At 39.4% G+C, this 24101-nt stretch overlaps 1 protein-coding gene across 6 annotated transcripts in view; it reads right to left on the minus strand.

Moving 5' to 3' along the window:
* Positions 1–23404, minus strand: part of NARS2 (asparaginyl-tRNA synthetase 2, mitochondrial) — a 151544-nt gene extending 128140 nt beyond the window's left edge. For 2 of the 6 annotated variants that reach the window (XM_007187596.2, XM_028167834.2), the window contains exons 1-5: positions 23165–23404; positions 20095–20204; positions 19467–19587; positions 17347–17487; positions 11086–11166 (exon numbers count right to left, since the gene is read on the minus strand). In XM_007187596.2, coding sequence (XP_007187658.1) covers positions 11086–11166; positions 17347–17487; positions 19467–19587; positions 20095–20204; positions 23165–23305 — 594 coding nt within the window. In that variant the 5' untranslated portion in view covers positions 23306–23404. Of the gene's footprint in view, positions 1–11085; positions 11167–14101; positions 14154–17346; positions 17488–19466; positions 19588–20094; positions 20205–23164 lie in introns of those variants that run through there. The other 4 variants (XM_007187598.2, XM_057552089.1, XM_007187599.2 and 1 more) reach the window with 4 other exon arrangements.
* Between the last annotated feature and the right edge of the window lie 697 nt (positions 23405–24101).

Here is a 24101-nt window from a genome sequence, read left to right on the forward strand (position 1 = left end):
CTCCTTTAACCCCGTCCTGTCTGGGCGGGGAACAGACGCCCTCAGGCGACCTACACGCAGAGGAGGGTCCAAATCCAAAGCTGAACCCCAGGAGCTGTGCGAACAGGGAAGAGAAGGGGAAATCTCTCCCAGCAGCCGCAGAAGCAGCGGATTAAAGCTCCACAAACAACTTGATGTGCCTGCATCTGCTGAATACCTGAATAGACAACGAATCATCCCAAATTCAGGAGGTGGACTCTGGGAGCAGGAGATATTAATTTTTCCCCTTTTCCTTTTTTTTTGTGAGTGTATATGTATATGCTTCTGGGTGAGATTTTGTATGTATAGCTTTGCTTTACAATAGCTTTATTTTACTTCACTATATTATAGCCTCTTTCTTTCTTTCTTTCTATTTTTTCTCCCTTTTACTCTGAGCTGTGTGGACGAAAGGCTCTTGGTGCTCCAGCCAGGCATCAGGGCCGTGCCTCTGAGGTGGGAGAGCCAACTTCAGAACACTGGTCCACAAGAGACCTCCCAGCTCCACGTAATACCAAACGGCTAAAATCTCCCAGAGAGCTCCATCTCAACATCAAGACCCAGCTTCACCCAACGACCAGCAAGCTACAGTGCTGGACACCCTATGCCAAACAACTAGCTAGACAGGAACACAACCCCATCCATTAGCAGAGAGGCTGCCTAAAATCATAATAAGGCCACATATACCCCAAAATACACCACCAGACGTGGACGTGCCCACCAGAAAGACAAGATCTAGCCTCATCCACCAGAACTCAGGCACTAGTTCCCTCCACCAGGAAGCCTACACAACCCACTGAACCAACCTTAGCCACTGGGGACAGATACCAAAAACAACGGGAACTACGAACCTGCAGCCTGTGAAAAGGAGACCCCAAACACAGTAAGATAGGCAAAATGAGACGACAGAAAAACACACAGCAGATGAAGGAGCAGGCTCAAAACACACTGGACTTAACAAATGAAGAGGAAATAGGTAGTCTACCTGAAAAAGAATTCAGAATAATGATAGTAAGGATGATCCAAAATCTTGGAAATAGAATAGACAAAATGCAAGAAACATTTAACAAGGATGTAGAAGAACTAAAGAGGAACCAAGCAATGATGAAGAACACAATAAATGAAATTAAAAATACTCTAGATGGGATCAATAGTAGAATAACTGAGGCAGAAGAAAGGATAAGTGACCTGGAAGATTAAATGGTGGAAATAACTACTACAGAGCAGGATAAAGAAAAAAGAATGAAAAGAACTGAGGACAGTCTCAGGGACCTCTGGGACAACATTAAACGCTCCAACATTCGAATTATAGGGGTACCAGAAGAAGAAGAGAAAAAGAAAGGGACTGAGAAAATTTTTGAAGAGATTATAGTTGAAAACTTCCCTAATATGGGAAAGGAAAGAGTTAATCAAGTCCTGGAAGCACAGAGAGTCCCATACAGGATAAACCCAAGGAGGAACACGCCAAGACACATATTAATCAAACTGTCAAAAATTAAATATAAGGAAAACATATTAAAGGCAGCAAGGGAAAAAAAACAAATAACACACAAGGGAATCCCCATAAGGTTAACATCTGATCTATCAGCAGAAACTCTGCAAGCCAGAAGGGAGTGGCAGGATATACTTAAAGTGATGAAGGAGAAAAACCTACAACCAAGATTACTCTACCCAGCAAGGATCTCATTCAGATTTGATGGAGAAATTAAAACCTTTACAGACAAGCAAAAGCTGAGAGAGTTCAGCACCACCAAACCAGCTTTACAACAAATGCTAAAGGAACTTCTCTAGGCAAGAAACACAAGAGAAGGAAAACACCTACAATAACAAACCCAATACATTTAAGAAAATGGGAATAGGAACATACATATCGATAATTACCTTGAATGTAAATGGATTAAATGCTCCCACCAAAAGACACAGGCTGGCTGAATGGATACAAAAACAAGACCCATATATATGCTGTCTACAAGAGACCCACTTCAGACCTAGAGACACATACAGATTGAAAGTGAGGGGATGGAAAAAGATATTCCATGCAAATGGAAATCAAAAGAAAGCTGGAGTAGCAATTCTCATATCAGACAAAATAGACTTTAAAATAAAGACTATTACAAGAGACAAAGAAGGACACTATATAATGATCAAGGGATCGATCCAAGAGGAAGGTATAACAATTGTAAATATTTATGCACCCAACATAGGAGCACCTCAATACATAAGGCAAATACTAACAGCCATAAAAGGGGAAATTGACAGCAACACAATCATAGTAGGGGACTTTAACACCCCACTTTCACCAATGGACAGATCATCCAAAATGAAAATAAATAAAGAAACACAAGCTTTAAATGATACATTAAACAAGATGGACTTAATTGATATTTATAGGACATTCCACCCAAAAACAACAGAATACACATTTTTCTCAAGTGCTCATGGAACATTCTCCAGGATAGATCATATCTTGGGTCACAAATCAAGCCTTGGTAAATTTAAGAAAATTGAAATCGTATCAAGTATCTTTTCCGACCACAACGCTATGAGACTAGATATCAATTACAGGAAAAGATCTGTAAAAAATACAAACACATGGAGGCTACACAATACATTACTTAATAACGAAGTGATTACTGAAGAAATCAAAGGGGAAATCAAAAAATACCTAGAAACAAATGACAACGGAGACACGACGACCCAAAACCTATGGGACGCAGCAAAAGCAGTGCTAAGAGGGAAGTTTATAGCAATACAAGCCTACCTCAAGAAACAGGAAACATCTCGAATAAACAACCTAACCTTGCACCTAAAGCAATTAGAGAAAGAAGAACAAAAAAACCCCAAAGCCAGCAGAAGGAAAGAAATCATAAAGATCAGGTCAGAAATAAATGAAAAAGAAATGAAGGAAACAATAGCAAAAATCAATGAAACTAAAAGCTGGTTCTTTGAGAAGATAAACAAAATTGATAAACCATTAGCCAGACTCATCAAGAAAAAAAGGGAGAAGACCCAGATCAATAGAATTAGAAATGAAAAAGGAGAAGTAACCACTGACACTGCAGAAATACAAAAGATCATGAGAGATTACTACAAGCAACTCTATGCCAATAAAATGGACAACCTGGAAGAAATGGACAGATTCTTAGAAATGCACAAACTGCCGAGACTGAACCAGGAAGAAATAGAAAATATGAACAGACCAATCACAAGCACTGAAATTGAAACTGTGATTAAAAACCTTCCAACAAACAAAAGCCCAGGACCAGATGGCTTCACAGGTGAATTCTATCAAACATTTAGAGAAGAGCTAACACCTATCCTTCTCAAACTCTTCCAAAATATTGCAGAGGGAGGAACACTCCCAAACTCATTCTACGAGGCCACCATCACCCTGATACCAAAACCAGACAAAGATGTCACAAAGAAAGAAAACTACAGGCCAATATCACTGATGAACATAGATGCAAAAATCCTCAACAAAATACTAGCAAACAGAATCCAACAGCACATTAAAAGGATCATACACCATGATCAAGTGGGGTTTATCCCAGGAATGCAAGGATTCTTCAATATACGCAAATCAATCAATGTGATACACCATATTAACAAATTGAAGGAGAAAAACCATATGATCATCTCAATAGATGCAGAGAAAGCTTTCGACAAAATTCAACACCCATTTATGATAAAAGCCCTGCAGAAAGTAGGCATAGAGGGAACTTTCCTCAACATAATAAAGGCCATATATGACAAACCCACAGCCAACATTGTCCTCAATGGTGAAAAACTGAAACCATTTCCACTAAGATCAGGAACAAGACAAGGTTGCCCACTCTCACCACTATTATTCAACATAGTTTTGGAAGTGTTAGCCACAGCAATCAGAGAAGACAAAGAAATAAAAGGAATCCAAATCGGAAAAGAAGACGTAAAGTTGTCACTATTTGCAGATGACATGATACTATACACAGAGAATCCTAAAGATGCTACCAGAAAACTCCTAGAGCTAATCAATGAATTTGGTAAAGTAGCAGGATACAAAATTAATGCACAGAAATCTCTTGCATTTCTATACACTAATGACGAAAAATCTGAAAGTGAAATTAAGAAAACACTCCCATTTACCATTGCAACAAAAAGAATAAAATATCTAGGAATAAACCTACCTAAGGAGACAAAAGACCTGTATGCAGAAAATTACAAGACACTGATGAAAGAAATTAAAGATGATACAAATAGATGGAGAGATATACCATGTTCCTGGATTGGAAGAATCAACATTGTGAAAATGACTCTACTACCCAAAGCAATCTACAGAATCAATGCAATCCCTATCAAACTACCACTGGCATTTTTCACAGAACTAGAACAAAAAATTTCACAATTTGTATGGAAACACAAAAGACCCCGAATAGCCAAAGCAATCTTGAGAACGAAAAATGGAGCTGGGGGAATCAGGCTCCCTGACTTCAGACTATATTACAAAGCTTCAGTAATCAAGACAGTTTGGTACTGGCACAAAAACAGAAATATAGATCAATGGAACAGGATAGAAAGCCCAGAGATAAACCCACACACATATGGTCAACTTATCTTTGATAAAGGAGGCAAGCATATACAGTGGAGAAAAGACAGCCTCTTCAATAAGTGGTGCTGGGAAAATTGGACAGGAACATGTAAAAGTATGAAATTAGAACACTCCCTGACACCATGCACAAAAATAAACTCAAAATGGATTAAAGACCTAAGTGTAAGGGCAGACACTATCAAACTCTTAGAGGAAAACATAGGCAGAACACTCTATGACATACATCACAGCAAGATTCTTTGTGACCCAGCTCCCAGAGAAATGGAAATAAGAACACAAATAAACAAATGGGACCTAATGAAACTTAAAAGCTTTTGCACAGCAAAGGAAACCATAAACAAGACCAAAAGACAACCCTCAGAATGGGAGAAAATATTTGCAAATGAAGCAACTGACAAAGGATTAATCTCCAAGATTTACAAGCAGCTCATGCAGCTCAATAACAAAAAAACGAACAACCCAATCCAAAAATGGGCAGAAGATCTAAATAGACATTTCTCCAAAGAAGATATACAGATGGCCTACAGACACATGAAAGAATGCTCAACATCATTAATCATTAGAGAAATGCAAATCAAAACTACAATGAGATATCATCTCACACCGGTCAGAATGGCCATCATCAAAAAATCTAGAAACAATAAATGCTGGAGAGGGTGTGGAGGAAAGGGAACACTCTTGCACTGTTGGTGGGAATGTAAATTGATACAGCCACTATGGAGAACAGTATGGAGGTTCCTTAAAAAACTACAAATAGAACTACCATACGACCCAGCAATCCCACTACTGGGCATATACCCTGAGAAAACCATAGGTCAAAAAGAGTCATGTACCAAAATGTTCATTGCAGCTCTATTTACAATAGCCAGGACATGGAAGCAACCTAAATGTCCATCGACAGATGAATGGATGAAGAAGATGTGGCACATATATACAATGGAATATTACTCAGCCATAAAAAGAAATGAAATGGAGGTATTTGTAATGAGGTGGATGGACCTAGAGTCTGTCATACAGAGTGAAGTAAGTCAGAAAGAGAAAAACAAATACAGTATGCTAACACATATATACGGAATCTAAGGGAAAAAAAAAAAAAAAGCCATGAAGAACCTAGTGGCAAGACGGGAATAAAGACACAGACCTACTAGAGAATGGACTTGAGGATATGGGGAGGGGGTGGGGTGAGATGTGACAGGGTAAGAGAGTGTCATGGACATATATACACTACCAAATGTAAAATAGATAACTAGTGGGAAGCAGCCGCACAGCACAGGGAGATCAGCTCGGTGCTTTGTGACCACCTAGAGGGGTGGGATGGGGAGGGTGGGAGGGAGGGAGATGCAAGAGGGGAAAGAAATGGGAACATATTGTATATGTATAACTGATTCACTTTGTTATAAAGCAGAAGCTAACACACTATTGTAAGGCAATTATACTTCAATAAAGATGTTTTAAAAAAAAAAAAAGATGTGGCACATATATACAAATGGAATATTACTCAGCCATAAAAAGAAACGAAATTGAGTTATTTGTAGTGAGGTGGATGGACCTAGAGAATGTCATACAGAGTGAAGTTAAGTCAGAAAGAGAAAAACAAATACCGTACGCTAACACATATATATGGAATCTAAAAAAAAAAAAAAAAAGGGGGTTCTGAAGAACCTAGGGGCAGGACAGGAATAAAGATGCAGAGGCAGAAAATGGACTTGAGGACACAGGGAGGGAGAAGGGTAAGCTGGGACAAAGTGAGAGAGTGGCATGGACTTATATATACTACCAAATGTAAAATAGATAGCTTGGGGAAGCAGCCACATAGCACAGGGAGATCAGCTCAGTGCTTTGTGACCACCTAGAGGGGTGGGATAGGGAGGGTGGGAGGGAGAGGCAAGAGGGAGGAGACATGGCGATATATGTATATGTATGGCTCATTCACTTTGTTATAAAGCAGAAACTAACACACCATTGGAAAGCAACTATACTCCAATAAAGATGTTAAAAAAAAATGAAGAGCAACAATAAGAGTTGGCGATAATGGGGAGAAATTGGAACCTTCATACACTGCTGTTGGGAATGTAAAGTGATGCAGCCTATTTGGAAAATGGTTTGGTGGTTTCTCAAAATATTAAACATAAAGCTACCATGTGACCCAGCAATTCCACTCAAGAGAAATGATATCATGTACTCATCCAAATGATTTCATAAATGTTGATAGTAGCATTAATCATCATAGCCAAAAGGTAGAAATAATCCAAACATCCATCAACTGCTAAATGGATAAATAAAACGTTGGATATCTATACAATAGAATACTAGTTGGATATAAAAGGAATGAAGCACTGATACATGGTACAACATGTATGAACCTCAAAAACGTTGTGCTAAATGAAAGAAGCCTGACACAAAAGGCCATATGTTGTATGACTGCATTTATGTGAAATATTCCAGAAGAGGCAAATCTATAGAGAGCAATTTAGTGGTTACCTAGAACTCGGGGTGGAAACAGGAGGGGATTGGTAATGGGTACTGGGTTTCACTTTGGGGTGATATAATGCTCTCAGATTGTGGTGATGCTTGCACAACTCTGTGAATATACTAAAAACCATGGAACAGTATACTTTAAGTGACTGATTTTTATGGTATGTAAAATGTATCTCAATAAAGTTGTTTTGGGGGCTTCCCTGGTGGCGCAGTGGTTGGGAGTCTGCCTGCCAATGCAGGGGACGCGGGTTCGGGCCCTGGTCTGGGAGGATCCCACATGCCGCGGAGCACCTGGGCCCGTGAGCCACGGCTGCTGATCCTGCGCGTCTGGAGCCTGTGCTCCGCAGCGGGAGGGACCGCGATGGTGAGAGGCCCGCGCACCGCGATGAAGAGTGGCCCCCGCTTGCCCCAACTAGAGAGGGCCCTCGTGCAGAAACGAAGACCCAACACACCCAAAAATAAATTAATTAATAAATTAATTTAAAAAAAAATAAAGTTGTTTTTAAAAAACCTGCTCCATTTTCTCATTCCTATACACCCCAACTTTACTTTTTATGATTCACCAACATAAACCTTCTAATCTGTCCATCCGGCATCCAGTGAAAACCCCACACTCATTTTAATTACTTGACTCTGCTCACATTCTTCCCCTACCTGAAGTACTCTCCCTAGGGTACAGTTAAGTCACATGCTTATTTTGAAGATGTTTCTGACCAAGTCAATCCTCACGGACCTAATTACCCTCTAGATTTCATACCACTTATAACTTTTAACACTGTAACCTCAAATATATATACATAAAGCAGTTTCACCTTATTTCCTATCAATGTCTAGATTTTGCCACAATCCCTAATTCTTGCCTTTAATCTCTTTTATCTTCTCAGAGACAAACTAGTTACTCCAGAATCGTAAAGATCAAACATAATTGTGGGAACTCAGCTAGGGCTCTAAGACAAAGAGGAAAAGGTGTATAACCAAAGAATATTGTAGGATAAGTAACATCAACAGTGAATGAAAAGCATGCTCCTTCCTCTCTTATGCCCTGCCAACTCACCAGCTTCACCAACCAGAACCCTGACTACCTCTTTTTATCCCCTTAACAGCACAGCATCATGAACACAGATGGTACCAAAGGTCTGCTGAATAACAAATTAATGCTTTGAATGCAACTCCCTACATGTGTATTCAGGAGTGCCCAAACCTTAGCAAATATCTGAAATCTTAAAAGCAGGAAATGGGAATGAGGAAAAAGAAAACTAAAATGATGGGACATGCATTTACTTCTCGACAGTGTATTATGTTCTTACTGTGCATTTCAAGGTGGCATCTTACTGCTGTCCTCAAACCTGAGTATGTACCAGGCATCCTTATCTGTAAGTAGTTACTGGACTTCATTGTTATCAGAGCAAAAAAGAGCACTATTAAGAGAAGCAAGGATTTACATGTGACACTTCGCTTCCTCCTAACAGTGGGGTGCCAAGACTCAAACCCCTATGCCTCTACATGCAGTCAGGAAGAAATCCACACAATGAAGCTTGGAAGTGTAGAGATGTGTGAGGTGGGAATAAGAAGGAGCACTGCTTTCAGAGGAGAGTGTGTTGGCAGGCAGAAGACAAATCTTAGGAGCTGAACTGCTGAAAGCAACAAAGGCAGCGGGCTCATAAAACAAAAGCCACAGACTGCTGAAACCTGTGCTAGACCCTGAATGCAGGAGCCTAGTATCAATGAATTCAAGAGCACCTTTCTGACACTCTGAATAGACAAAGCCTAATTCCACTACATAAAATTCCTCAAGCTGGCCCTGGAGTACTATGAACATAGAACACTTCTCATTTGTTTAGCTTCAGAAATACATTTTCGGACTTCCCTCGTGGCAAAATGGTTAAGAATCCGCCTGCCAATGTAGGGGACACAGGTTTGAGCCCTGGTCCAGGAAGATCCCACATGCCACGGAGCAGCTAAGCCCGTGTGCCACAACTACTGAGCCTGCGCTCTAGAGCCTGCGAGTCACAACTACTCAGCCCACGTGCCACAGCTACTGAAGCCCGCGCGCCTAGAGCCCACGCTCCACAGCAAGAGAAGCCACTGCAATGAGTAGCCCCCACTCACTGCAACTAGAGAAAGCCCGTGCACAGTAACTTAGACCCAATGCAGCCAAAAATAAATAAATAAAAATTTAAAAGCCCCGATTTAAAAAAAAAAGAAATACATCTTCCTCCTTTCTGTGTATTTATTCTTATTTGGTAATTTACCTTGTATTGTTTAGAGTCCAAAATGCACATATTGTAATCATTCAGACTTGCTTAGGGGATTTCTCTGGTGGTAAAGCAGTTAGCTCCAAATATATAATTATTTAAGTTTGTTACAGATTTTTTTTACTTGTTTAACTTGGGTCTCTTTAATAATTCCCTTCATATTTGTAAAAACTCCTTTAGATTATACATTTCCTTTCCTATCATTTACTTTTTTTTTTTTAAACAACAGCCATTTATTTTATTTATTTTTAAATTTACTTATTTATTTATTTATTTTTGGCTGTGTTGGGTCTTCATTTCTGTGCGAGGGCTTTCTCTAGTTGTGGCGAGCAGGGGCCACTCTTCATCGCGGTGCGCGGGCCTCTCACTATCGCGGCCTCTCTGTTGCGGAGCACAGGCTCCAGACGCGCAGGCTCAGTAGTTGTGGTTCACAGGCCTAGTTGCTCCGCGGCATGTGGGATCCTCCCAGACCAGGGCTCGAACCCGTGTCCCCTGCATTAGCAGGCAGACTCTCAACCACTGTGCCACCAGGGAAGCCCCATTTACTTTTTAATATTTGGTGGTTTAGATTAAGGGATCATGAAATGTATTTAAGGTGGGTAATTCCTCTTCACTTCAATATTCAGATGACTATTAAGGTGCAAAGAGAAAATTAACAACATAAATGGCTAGAAGAGAATGTTTTCTACAATTTACATATTGTTATTTTATCATCTGCTGCCTTCTTTGAACTCATATACAGATGCTAACATTCCTACTTTAAATGTTCAACCAAGCATTTTTATTCTGCTTTTCGCAGAAGGCTATCATCTAGATTTCTTCAAACCACATATGAAGAAAGACAGCATTTGATTATTATTTTGAATAATGACGTTGACACATCAGGATAACTTCTCCCAGTGAATAGGCTGTTCAATAATATGAAGAGAAAGCATCATTACCAAGAGTCAGAATATATTGAACCAGAGAGAGCAGTTTTGTACAGGTCTTGTCATTTGATGGAATCACCCAAATATATAAAGAATCTTGATTTCTCAGAGATATAGAAATCAGTAAATAAATGAAAGAAATACAAAAAGCACCACTCATCAACATACATTTCTCTTTGTACATTATTATGCTACTGGCCAATGATTTTACACAGGCTGTCTAATTGGTAAATGAAAGGCTTTCAATTGCCTACATATAAGAAAAACTGGTAACTTTTAAATTTCCTGCAACAAGAGCAGGCTGACAATATGTGGCACATAGTAGGAGCTCAAAAAATAATTGCTGAACAAAAAAAATAAAAGCCTTCATGAGGTATACAGACTAAATAATTTCTTATGAAAAATATATTTTCTAAAGACTCTGAAAAAGAAAATATTCACATGTATACTTTTCTATTTTAGTTCATCTCTTAAAATAAGAGTTATACCCAAAAATATTCCTTGGGGGTTGAATTTGCAGAAAAGATATCTTAGAATTTTTATTAATTTCTTCAAATTTCTCTAGCTCACCAATTCAGTTATAAAAAAGGCAAACAGAGTACTAAATTTAAAAATCCACTCCTTTCAGTCACAACGTAGGTAATACAGCTGGTTGGACAGAAAATTAGAGAAGTGTGAATTTTCTATACACGTTTTTTAAGGATTATTATCAACAAAATTTCATGTTCTAGCCACACAACTCTCATTAAATTTAAAGCAAACCCTCAAATGAAAAATATCAGAGAGCAATATATCCCCCAAGATGGGAAGCACAGCTTACTTTAACTTGAAAAAGTTCTCCAGCCCCCTCACAGTCATTGGATGTGATTACTGGAGTATGAATATGCACAAAGCCACTGTCCTGGAAGAAAAAGAGAAACCACTTTTCTCAGTATATTTGTATGTGAAACACTTCCAAGAACATACACTTCATTATATGATTCAAATAGCACTAAGAGAATGCCATATCAAATCCCTCCTTAATCCCCAAAATAAAACTATTAAAATATCAAATGGAGAGTTTACTAGGCACAAAGAATTTTAAATCAGAACTGACTTAGACAATATCTAGTCCAATGTCCTCACTGGAAAGACAAGGAAATTAAGGCCCAGAGAGATTTAATGAGAGGCCAACGTCATACAACTCGTCAGTGTCAGAGCCGGGACTGGAACCTAGTGCTCAGGATCTCTCTCTGGTGCCATTTCTTCTTCCCACTTTTCCAACATCCTGATAGTGATTTAACACACACGCACACGCACGCACACACGCACACACACGCACACTCACTCAGGGCTAATGCATAATGATGTTGCCCACATCGCTAAGGGAATAAAAGTGATCAATATTAAGTTGTTATTTTGGAATGAGACCCTCAATTGTGACAAACCACCAAAAACGAGACAAATTAAGGTTGACAATCGAGGACCGAAGAAATAAACAGCAAAAAGGCAGGAATGATTTTTAGGAAGTCTGTCATTAAATTGACGGCACAGTGCACCGCACGTGGCACAGGCAGTGCACTTCCTTTGCCTCAAGGAAGACTGTGAGCAGCAAATCCATCCATTACTAAGGCACCCAACGGCAATTCTTCTGCTCTAAAGTCTGAGACTATTTCCATTAGTGAACCACAAAAGCTGTTGCTAGTAAAACTGAAATAACCCAGCAACTTCAAGGTTATGCTTCTTTCACTTTGACTATGGATGTAGGCGAAAGGTTACAGACAGCATAAATGCTGCAGGGTGGGGGTGGAGGCAGCTAAAGTGAATTTATGCTGCAAAGGCAGAAGAGTATGTGTTCAATGTACACATTTTGTTCTTGACATCAATACAATAAGTTCATATATATCCATCTAATCTCTGCTAAATTCTGCCAGTACCTACTGGTGGAATGTAAAATATGTCAGTGCATTACCAGGGGCCTCCCAAATTTGCCCCTTCCTTCCTAAAAAGGTTGAATTCAAGTATTCTGGCTATGATACAAAGTATCCAGCCAACAACCTGCCTTATGATGTAGACTGATTAAATTTTCAAGCTATAATTTAGGAGTCTCAGGAAGTGTTCAAATATGTACTTAATCTGGGAACAACGTGTGGAGAGGTGCTGCACAGAGCACATTATAGAGAACAAATGAAACAGAATCAATAACATTACTGCATAAAATTTTTATCTCCTAGAAGCCAAGAATTATGGACATGAATCATTTATTCCACATAAGGCAACTATGAGCATGAGTGCAGTAAACAAAGAAAGGAAGTGAAAAATCCAAAGGAAACAAGGGTGGCGAGAGGGAGGAGAAAATTTAACGGCTAAATATAATTGCTTAAGTTAGAACTGGTCAACTGCCACAAGGAACAATGCTGTAAATCTTATGAAAATAACTGTATGGGATTTTTTTTTTTAAATCACTCAAATAGTGGGAATTATTCTCAATTCTCAAATAATGCTAAACCTTTCAAAAGGCATCGTCGGCTTTTTAAGCCTTAACAGTGCTAGCAAGGCTTATCATATCAAACTCTATATCATTACCACCAAAAGTTATACAAGAGAGGGTACAAAGGAACAACAAAGACGAGAACAAAGTCCACAAAAGAGAAAGTGGATAGAGAAGTAGGAAACTAAATAGCAGGAGTACTCTCAGTGGCTGCCTCCAGTGGGGTTCCAGTGTCAGGTACTTATCCTATCCCACAGCAAAGGGGTTCCTAATGAGAGAGATGAAGGCCAGAGAAGGGGTCAAAAATTTTGGCCCAATTATTCAGATCCCACCCATCACCTCTAAATATCTAAGTATTTTGATAGATACACATTGCTATAACCAGATATTTATAAGGCAATGAATGAGTATCTGAAAATTACAGAATTCATGTACTAAGGCCCATACACATCACTCAAAGAGTCATGGACTATATTTTTCTTTAACACACACAAAATAAATATTATTTAATCAGACTCAACAAAAAAGAAACTTGACAGCAATTGCTAGCCACAGACACACCACTGGCGACAAAAAGTGACAGCAAGAGGAGACCGAAAAAACAAAACAAAAACCAAAAAAACACCCCATAAAAAGCAGTCACAGGAACTCAAAGGCACAGCAGTCTAGGGTCATTCAACGCAGGGTCAAAGAACACCCCTCACCATGACAGGCTTTGAAGGCACTGCCATACTGAGAAGAGAACAATCTGATACTCAGAGGAAGAACCTCAACTCACCAAGAAAGGGCAAACTCTTTTCTGTTGGCTCACTTCAGGAAGCCAGGGAAGTATGTAATACATTTTAGGATAACTTCCACTGGAAATTAGAAAAAAAATGGTGCCTAAAAGATAATCCGATTATTTGAGAAACTCAGCTCTTGTAAATAACTCATTTTTTGAGGATTCTAGATAGTCATGTTTTAGTACTCAGCAAATGTGTCAATTTTATAAGCAAAGCAAGTTATACACTACACATTTTTGATACTCAAACCAAAAAAACTCTAGATCCTTAAAGTATCCTAACTAAAAGGTTTGTGCTCAAGTTTCTTTTTCCCTATATTTCAAGGTCTGAAATTTTTGAAAATTTTACATTTTAGTTCTTAACATCTTTTAGGGAGCCTAAAGTAACAAACATAGAAACAGTACCAAATATAGGATAACATATAACTAATATTTAATATGTCCTATAGTACTCCCATGATTTCTTTAAACAATTCAATCCTGTCACATACACAAGTGTGTAACATCTTAGAAGGAGGTATCAGGATTATATTTTCCAGAGCTTTACAATTAAGAAGTGAATTTATAAGACTCAAAAGTACCTACCTAGGGGCTTCCCTGGTGGCGCAGTGGTTGAGAATCTGCCTGCTAATGCAGGGGAAACGGGTTCGAGCCCTGGTCCGGGAAGATCCCACATAAAAAAAAAAAAAAAAAAAAAAAAAAGTACCTATCTTTATAACCATTACCAACAGTGCTAAAATTCATTATTTTCAACCACCTAAAGTGTTTTTTAAATTTTACTTTATTTTGCTTATTCTTTGATTTCAGAGTTTTCTAGTTTTTTTATTATTATTTTAAAATTATTTACATACCTGTGAAAACTTCAAGTAATAAGAAATGTATAAATTAGGTAAAGCCCACTTGTTAATGGATTGCCAATACCACCACCTACTGGCCAGAAATCCATAAAACTTTCAGAATTAAAGCAGATCCACTGACTTTATCAGCTGTTAAAGCCATATGGGGGGGCTTCCCTGGTGGCGCAGTGGTTGAGAGTCTGCCTGCTAATGCGGGGGACACGGGTTTGAGCCCTGGTCTGGGAAGATCCCACATGCCGTGGAGCGACTGGGCCCGTGAGCCACAATTGCTGAGCCTGCGCGTTTGGAGCCTGTGCTCCGCAACAAGAGAGGCCGCGATAGTGAGAGGCCCGCGCACCGCGATGAAGAGTGGCCCCCGCTTGCCACAACTAGGGAGAGCCCTAGCACGGAAACGAAGACCCAACATAGCAATCAATCAATCAATAAATAAAATAAAATTAAAAAAAATAGTTTAAAAAAAATGCTTTGCTTTAAAAAAAAAAAAAAGCCATATAGGGAAAAAAGATTTTTACATCTGAACAAATTTTCTGTTTGTATGGTTCAAGCACTATTGAAAAGCCATATGGATGGGACTTCCCTGGTGGCGCAGTGGCAAAGAGTCCACCTGCCAATGCAGGGGACACGGGTTCAAGTCCAGGAAGATCCCACGTGCCGCGGTGCAACTAAGCCCATGCGCCACAACTACTGAGCCTGCGCTCTAGAGCCCTCGAGCCACAACTACAGAAGCCCACGTGCCTAGAGCCCGTGCTCTGCAACAGGAGAAGTCATTGCAATGAGAAGCCCGCACACCGCAATGAAGAGTAGCCCCCTGCTCACCACAACTAGAGAAAGCCCGTGGGCAGCAACGAAGACCCAACACAGCCAAAAATAAATAAATAAAATAAATTTATTAAATAAAAAAAAAAAAAAGAGAAAAGCCATATGGAAGATGCATAAGAAAGTTTATGAGAGCATATGTAAACACACCCTTTCACACTATAATGGGATGACACTGTATAATGTGATTTATTTTCCTTTGTTTATTCTTATGCTTTAAAGTCATGATGTTCTTTAGCTGTCACACCAAAAATTACCTCTTAAGGAGCTTTTCAAAGAGCAAGAACTTTCTTCGTGTGCTATGGCAGGGCTGGGCCTGCATGAATTTGGATGCCGTCCAAGGGAAGGGTATGCTGTCAGACAATCTTTGCAAGTGAGCTGGATTTGGAGAAGTGGATTAGGAAGAGTTCCAAAACTACATGGAATAATACTGAACTTTATCCATTGGGTCACTCTTGCTTTTGGAGCCCTTCCATCCAACACATGGAAGGAGGGTCCCTTCACCTCATCAACTTACCAACTACATTCCACTGTGGCTTTCCCGGGTTGGGGGAAATGGCTGAAAAGCAAAGCTAAATGAGACAAAATGTCTTTAGGCATTAGATCAATCTACTTGATCAACACCAATAATTTTTTTAAATTAGTGCTTACTGTATATAAAATGTCTGTGACCAAGATGTAGAAATAGGAACTAGATTTACCCTCCCATTTGAAACAACAAAAAAACCCAAAAACAAAACAAAAATATCCACAAGCAAACCACATGAAATGATGGTTTTCAAGACACTGGATATCAGACAACAAAGGAGAGTGATCCCTGAGAGATAGGAAACAAACACAGTGAACCCTACCAGCAGCCCAGATTACTACCTTGAGATTTTCCAGGCCACAGCAGGAAGAAGGCAGAAATAAAGTGGCGCCCAGCAGACTCCCTGAGTTGAGGAGACCAAAGTGGCTAGAACTGACAGGACAGAGTACCAGAGAGCAGAGAGCTGTCCAACAACTCCAGAGAGGTACAGGGCGTCACCCTGGAGTATTAGGTGGAGGAATGATCAGCACATGCAAGTGAGGAAACTATCCAAGGCCAGGGAAAGAACCATCCACAACGATTAAACAGTGCCTGGTGCTCATATGTGGCTGGAAACAATGCCTGCTCCCACAAACCAGGCTGGAAAATCTTGTAATTCACAAGGCACTAGGTAGAATACTCAGGTAGGCTTTGCCTCAGTAGTGGGGAATAATTAGACCCAGACTGAGCACTGCTCCAGATTTACTTAACAAATCATAAAAGCAAGACCCTTCCAGTAACTTAACTACATACCAAAACAAAGCTTAAGAAGCTTTATAAATATCCAGCACCCAACAAGGTAAAATTCACAAGGTCTGGCACCTAATCAAAGATTAGCAGATATACGAAGAAGCAGGAAAACATAATCCATAATGAAGAGACTAATCAATCAATCAAAACTGACTTATAGCTGACACATTAGAAGGATGTAAAAAGTTACTAAACAGCTATGAAAACTGTACAGTTTTAACTAAAACTGTATTGTATATGTTCAAAAAAGTTAAGTAGAGACATGGAAGACACTAAAAAAAAAGGCCCAAATCAAACACTTAGATATGAAGCCTTTCACTTAGATATGGGGTGAAAAATGCACTGGATAGGAATAACAAATTAGGCACTGCAGAAGAAAAGATCGGTAAGCATGAAGACATAGTAATACAAACTATCCAAAAGAAACATACTGGAAAAAAAAGATTTTTTAAAAAGAAAAGAACATCTGAGAGCTGTCGAGATATCATCAAGTGGCCTAATATATGGTTAACTGAAGTCTCCCAAGGAGAGAGGTAACATAAAAAATATTTGATGAAATAATGACTGAAAAACTTGGTGAAAATTAAAATGCATAGATTCAAGAAATTCAATGAACTCCAAACACACGAAACATAAAGAAAACTGTGCCAAGGCACACATTAATCAAATTACTCAAAACCAGTGATAAACAGAAAATTTAAAATCAGCCAAAGAAAAAAGTACCACACAATAAAGGGTGCTTAGAATAAATAACCCAAAGAACTTTCAGGATAATACTCCAGTATTACAATTATTCAACTTCTTCACAAGAAAGAACACCTAGAAGCAAAGCTCCTTACCTTAAAGAAAGAATGGATAGCAGCTGTGGCTTCACTGCGAACCCTCAGTATAGAACCCTGAACATTAGTCCTACACCTAAGGTGAGGGTATTGTCTCAGATACTCCAGAGGATGCCTCTCTTTATATTTAAAAGGGAAAGCCTGACAATAAAAGGAAAAACAAGTTAGAAGCTAAAAGAAATACAGTTTTATAAAATCAGTTTACAGGGCATTTGTTAAATAGTAGTGCTTTAGAATAAAACTAAGATGCTTTCGTTCCTTATTTCTTAACATAACTGAATATGGTCCACATTAATTCTAACAAGTTAGTAGAACAGTGAGTGAAATCAGAAAGATGTGGGTTTAAATTCAGCTCTACTACTTATTAGCTTTGGAACCTTGGGCAAAGTTACTTATTATCACCAAGGCTCATCTGTTATTTATCAAATTTCTATCCGTTAGCTATCAATCACTACTTACAAATAGAGAGATTAGGATATAGTTACCCAAAACACTCCACTGTTTGGCACACATGAGTTTAGAATATTGTAGATATTAAACATTGTTTTCTACAGCTGTATACAAACAGCTGGTATTGAATTTTAAAATTGCCCAAATGTCTTGAAAGCCCACAAGCGCCCATAATCAATTAGCACTATTTATCGCCATTTATCAACATGTGCTGCTGTTTCAGAACATGAGTGAGGGTCAACAGCTTTCTGTCATCTGGATGAGCAATGTATATTGATAAAAATTTTAAAGGAAATTATGACTCTACCTAGAAAAATTTCCCTGCCCACACTCATTTTACAAGATTGAGAAGACAGAATAAAAGTTTCAGACCAAAACCAAAGTTTCAATAAAAAAGATAACAGAGAAGCTAAGTAAAAGAACTCTAAAACAGGCTACCAACATAGCTGTCTATTCCTTTTAGGCCTTGTGCACACATTAATTTATGTCATATAGAAATAGGTCCCATACCTATGAAAGTGACAATATGATCACATTAATAGGAATCTGGGGACTGTCAGCAGGTTCAGAATTCCCTAATGCTGAATACTTAAAAATGACACTGAAATGAGGGGGAAGAGTAGTGGAAAGCATCAATACCCACCAAGGGAAAACAATTTAAGAAGAGTAAAACACATGGCAAATTTTTAATAATCAAACATCCCTCTAAAAAAGCAAAAATAAAAATGGTTAACATTTCAGTTATCCAAAAGAACTAAAAATGAATTTGAATTAAAATGATGCTATTTCCCTATATTCCTCATTTTTTGTTCATTAAATATTTGAAGATGAGTATAGCTAAACCACAGGGGGTTAAAATGGCTAGCACATAAACTTCAGCTGTGCCACTAATCAGCAATATGACCTAATGCAAGTCATTTTACCTGGTTGGGTCTCATTTTCTCCAAATAGAAACTGGATTAATAATCTATGGTTTTATTCCCTCTAACCTCTTTATCAGGCTATACATAAAAAGCTACTAACAGAAGAGCCTTGCAAAAACAGGAATAAATATGTCTTAATGTAGAATTTCTTATCTTCGTTCAGCCTAAGTATCCCCACACTCTAGCACCATCCAACAGAATTTTCTGTGATAAACGGAAATGATCTGTACCTGTGCAATGCAGTGCGGTAGCTGCTAGCTGCATATGACTACTGAGCACTTGCAATGTGGCTAATGTCACTGAGGAACTGAATTTTTAATTTAATTTTAATTGATTTAATATTAAATAGCCATGGGTGGCTAGTGGCTATTGCACCAGATGGTACAGTTCTAGATCATGCAAAAGTAATTTCTAGGCAGAGTTTTCCTAAGAATGTGGTTTGCCCTGGTATGTCTTTGTCACTGCAGCTGACTAGGCATTATTGTAAAGTGGCAAATCTCAACAGTGATAGGCACCACAGAGATACACAGAGTATTATCACTTAGCTCTCACTCCTAAGGCTCCGCCATCTACATAAATACTTTTTGCTACTCTTTCTACATTCCTCAGTCTATAGCCTGTTTCAATTATCTAGGAAGTCACAATCGAAATGTTCCAAGTGCCATCTTCCCAATAATCACACTTAAAACATTGCTAATGTTTTAAATTAAGCCTTAACAGCCTCCATAATCGTGTCACAACACATACCTTGGCATCACAATTTCCAACAACTTCAATTTTTTCTGCCTTCAGTTCCACATTTTGCCTTTTGGACAAACTTTTTACCAGCTGCCCTTGAACTTCCACAGAACTCCCAAAGGCCAGTTCTCTATAATAACAAAACAATAGCATAAACAAGATCGTACATGTAGCCCTCATATTAATACCAACCTTGCTCTCAGAACATTAAACTATTACTTATTTATTTATTTGGCTGCACCGGGTCTTAGTTGCAGCATGCGGGATCTAATTCCCTGACCAGGGATCGAATCTGGGCCCCCTGCATTAGGAGCATGGAGTCTTAACCACTGGACCACCAGGGAAGTCCCTAAACCATTTAATGATAGAAGATTTTACCTTTAATTGGATTAAGAGCTGCACATAGTTGAGAGAGAAGCAAAGGATAGGTGGGGGATATTGTCATGTGAAGATGTTAGAGAGAGGAGAAAAGGATCTTGATTCCAAGTATTTGGACTTGAGCCTCAAAGCTATGAAAAGCAGATTTGTTTAGAAAGATCACTGAGGGGGCAATATGAACACTTGGAATAGGGAAATGGGGAACAGAGGAGATGAAAAAAAATCAAAGTACTCTTAAAAACAAACAAAAAAAACTCACCTACTGTCAAAGCTTGAATCTGCTACAACCTGAAGGCTTTCCAAAGATGACCCATCATTGACATGCAGGAACAAGACTTCCTTCTGGGATCGGACTGAACGAATCCATCCCTAATGAGAAATATTTCTAAATGTGAGTTTAAAATACAAACATTGTATATTTTCATTACACATACACACAAAGGACTAAATGAAAAAAAAAAAAAGTCTTCATAATCCTGCCTGAACAAATCAATTGCTTTTAGTTTACCGATATGCATATATAATTTTACATGGTCCTCATCACAGTGAAATACAGCTTTGGCATTCCACCTTTTTTGTCGTTGTCGTTTTGTTAATAAAGCTCATCATTCTGAATAAGCCGTCCCAAATCCCATTAAGCTGATGAGCCTAATTCACATAACCAATCCCCCTAATATTCCAGGTTTTCTTCCTGCCCCTGCCCCTCTCCCCCACCATTACACATAACAGGGCACATACTTTGGTCCCTTTCTCCTTTTATATCAAATTCCCAGAAGAGAGATTACGTAGTTATAGACTAGAAACATCTTTATGGGGTTTTCTTTTTTACAAAGTATCATACTAAAAGAGTTCTCAAGAAACTTATTATGATCATATTAAGCAGCACATGAACTTTCAAAGACACTGAATTTAAATGACAGGTATGCATGAGTACAAATGAGATGTCTTCAAGTAGAACACTAAAAACAGCTCTCTCACAGATGACAACCTCTATGCTAGTTAAATTTAACTAGCATAGAGGTTGAGAGAGAATATTCTAGCAGCCTCTGAACAACTGTGAAACAGTTGATGGTGTTCAGTTAACCATCAAACGTGCTTGGGAAAAGTGAGATGATCCTACTTAGGAAAACTGTACTGATCCTGACTTTCTTTGTATCCCCACCACACCCTAACAGACACTGTTATTAAAGCCCTTCTATTACTTATTTGCATGTCCATAATATTTTGTGGGTTTAGGAATCACATTTTTAGTTGCATTGAAGGCTATTGTCAGGCACACAGTAGAAAATCCATGAATATTTTCCAGTGGAAGAATATCTATCATGTACTGAACATCTACTATGTGACAAACATTTTACTACCTTCTTCATATACTGTTTCACCTCCTCCTCACAACAGCAATGTGGATTATCATTATTCCCATTTTACAAGTGAAGAATTGAGGCTCAGAGAAGTTAAATAACTTGCCTGAGGGCACACTGCTGGTAAACGGCAGAGCGTGAATTTAAACCCAAGTCTACTAGGAAGCGCTTATCTTTCTCCAGGGCTACACTGAGTAAAGCGTAAATTGCCTCAGTCTCACGTACAAGGTCCTTCATAACCTGAGCATGCCCAATCCAAAGCACCAATGCCTTGCTTTTTACTTGTTAGTAAAAGTTAACATTTATGGAGCACTGTTTAATGTGCTTCTGTCCTAAGCTCTTTATAAATATTTTTCTACTTAATCCTCACAAGAACTATCACTTTAGAGATGAAACATATTTAGAGAAGTTAGGATAACCTTGCTAAATACTCAAGGTTACCAAGTAGTACAGGTGGAATTCAAACACAGATCTCGGTTCAAAGTTCATGTTCTGTCAACCAACTCTTCTGAAATGATATTTCCACCCTATCCCTGGTTCCTGTGCCTGAGGAACACATCCTTCCGGACTCAGCTGAAATGTCACCTCATGCAAGAAGTCTTCTTTGACCTCCTCACACTGTTAAGAACTTTCCTCTCTGTATTCTCAAAGTTTTCTATTTATACCACTAATACTTATCACACTGTTGTCATTTCTTGTCTTAGCCATCAGACCAGGGCTGTCTGACAAAAATATAATGTGAGCCACATACGTAATTTTACTTTTTTAGTGGTTACATAAAAAAGAAATGGGTTAATTTTAATAGTATATTTTATTGAACCCAAAATATATATCAACATGTAATCAATATGAAAAATACTGAGATAGTTTGCATTCTTTTGGTCCTCAAAATTAGTGTGTATTTTACAATTACAGTACCACTCAATTCAGATACTTCTAAATTAGACTGCACAGCACTAAAGTGAAAGCCTCTAACCTAGCGAGTTCATCTTTGAATCCTCTCTAGACTAGCACACAAAGGTATTAACGTATGTCGAATTAATAGATTAATGCAAGAAAAAGTTTTGATTTGGATAATAGAAAGAATATGAAACCCAAAGAAATGCAAAGAGGGGGAAATTGGTCATACTGCTAAAAATCAAGGATATGTGAGGACAGCAAAAATAACTGCATCCGTGTGTTTCAGCAACCTAGTAAGTCAAACCTCCTTGTTTGGTCTGCTCCTTTAAGGAGGCACCTTCTGTGTGGAGCCGTTGAAAATATTATTATTAACAAGAGAAATGATAGCAACTAACATTTATTCACGGTGGGCCACTGTCCTAAATGTTTTGTAACTAATCTTCAGGACTCTGTGAGATAGGGACTATTATCTCCGTTCTCTTAAGAGGGAACTGAGGTTTAGAGCACGTTAAGTGACATGCCCATAATTAACAAGCTACTAAGCGGCAGAGATTTAAACCGAGGCAGTTTGACTCCAGAGCTCTTTCAAACTGCTACACTCCACTCGTTCTCCTAACTTATTAACATAAGTTATATGCAAAGCCCCATTTTAGGCACTGAGGTGGTTAAAAGTTGAATAAAAGGTATGGTTTAGTTGAACAAATATTTACTGCCAGCTATGTGTGACTATCAAGACGGATAAGACGTAGTTCCTGCACTCAAGGAGCTATATAACTGTGGACACACGTTATGAGGGACAAAAGAAAAGAGGCTCGTTCATTTTACTGTATGATTAACAAGTTTAGGGGTAATAATCTGTATCATGAAAGCAAAGTTCCAGCACTTTTCAGGGAAAACTAACGGTAACCAATGAGAAGAGAAAAACGTGGACGCACATGACTGCCTACATTTTCTAACTTTCCGCTGCCGGTCGTTCTGTCCGACCCGACAGCACAAGGCAAGCCTAGACGTGGACGTGCCACATCAGTCAACGAAAAGGACAAACCCACCCCCTTCCGATACACTAACCTGGACCTTAACGCGCTCCCCACTTGCGTTCTGGGCCCCGAGAGCGTCCCGCACGCTCAGTTTGGCTGACGGTTTGTGCCTTGGGCAGGGAGCCGAGGAACAGGAGCGCAGGGCTCGGAGCAGGCACCGGGCCCCGAACATAGCGCGGCCGCCCCAGGCCCTTCTCGGGACCAGCCCTGATCCCAGCGCGCGCGGACCCTGCCTACGGGAACCCTCTCTTCTCCTCCCCTCTTCCGGGCCGCAGCCAGAGTCCCCCCGCTGGCTCCCTTCTCCTTCACGGGCCCCAGCTCGTGAAAAAGCTCTGCTTTCTCCCTCCCCGAAAGGGCGGAAAGGACACAAGATGTTCAGCGACGAACGCCAAAGAGAAAGCGCGCGCCTTGAGCTCCCGGGACACCCCACAACCCCGCACAGCTTCTAAACTCACTCCCGGACCCCCAGCTGAAACACGCGCGGCACCAGCCCCTACGTCACCACGCCAACGTTAACGTCATCACGCTACGAGGAAGTTCAGAGGGAGCATGCGTACTTGTGACTCCATTTAAAGAGGCGGTGAAGCGGAGGAACGGGCGGGGTCAGGAGCTGAGATGGGGCGGAGTTAAGATGCTAGGGTTGTAGAGGTTAGCGCTGAAGGAACTAGGTAACCCACTTGGGGCGAGGTATGAAAGTCTTCATTTCTAAAGCTTCCGAGTGATGCTGAGGAACGCAAAGTGAAGGGCAAGGAGTGACTGATGCAGAAGGAAAGCGGACCAGAAGGAGACTCTTGATTGTTGAGAGGATTAGCGTGAGGGGAATCAGTCTTTTCGGAGTTATGAGAACAGAGAAAAACAACAGAGACCCTGCTAAAGTCACGTTTGGGTGGTATCAGACATCTAAACAGATAATTGAATAAAAGGGTGATCAGTTCCCTGACACAGCCTAAGCGTGGGATGCCAAAGAT

The sequence above is a fragment of the Balaenoptera acutorostrata genome, chromosome 9 (genome assembly GCF_949987535.1).
Source record: "Balaenoptera acutorostrata chromosome 9, mBalAcu1.1, whole genome shotgun sequence".
In the NCBI taxonomy this organism is placed as follows: domain Eukaryota; kingdom Metazoa; phylum Chordata; class Mammalia; order Artiodactyla; family Balaenopteridae; genus Balaenoptera; species Balaenoptera acutorostrata.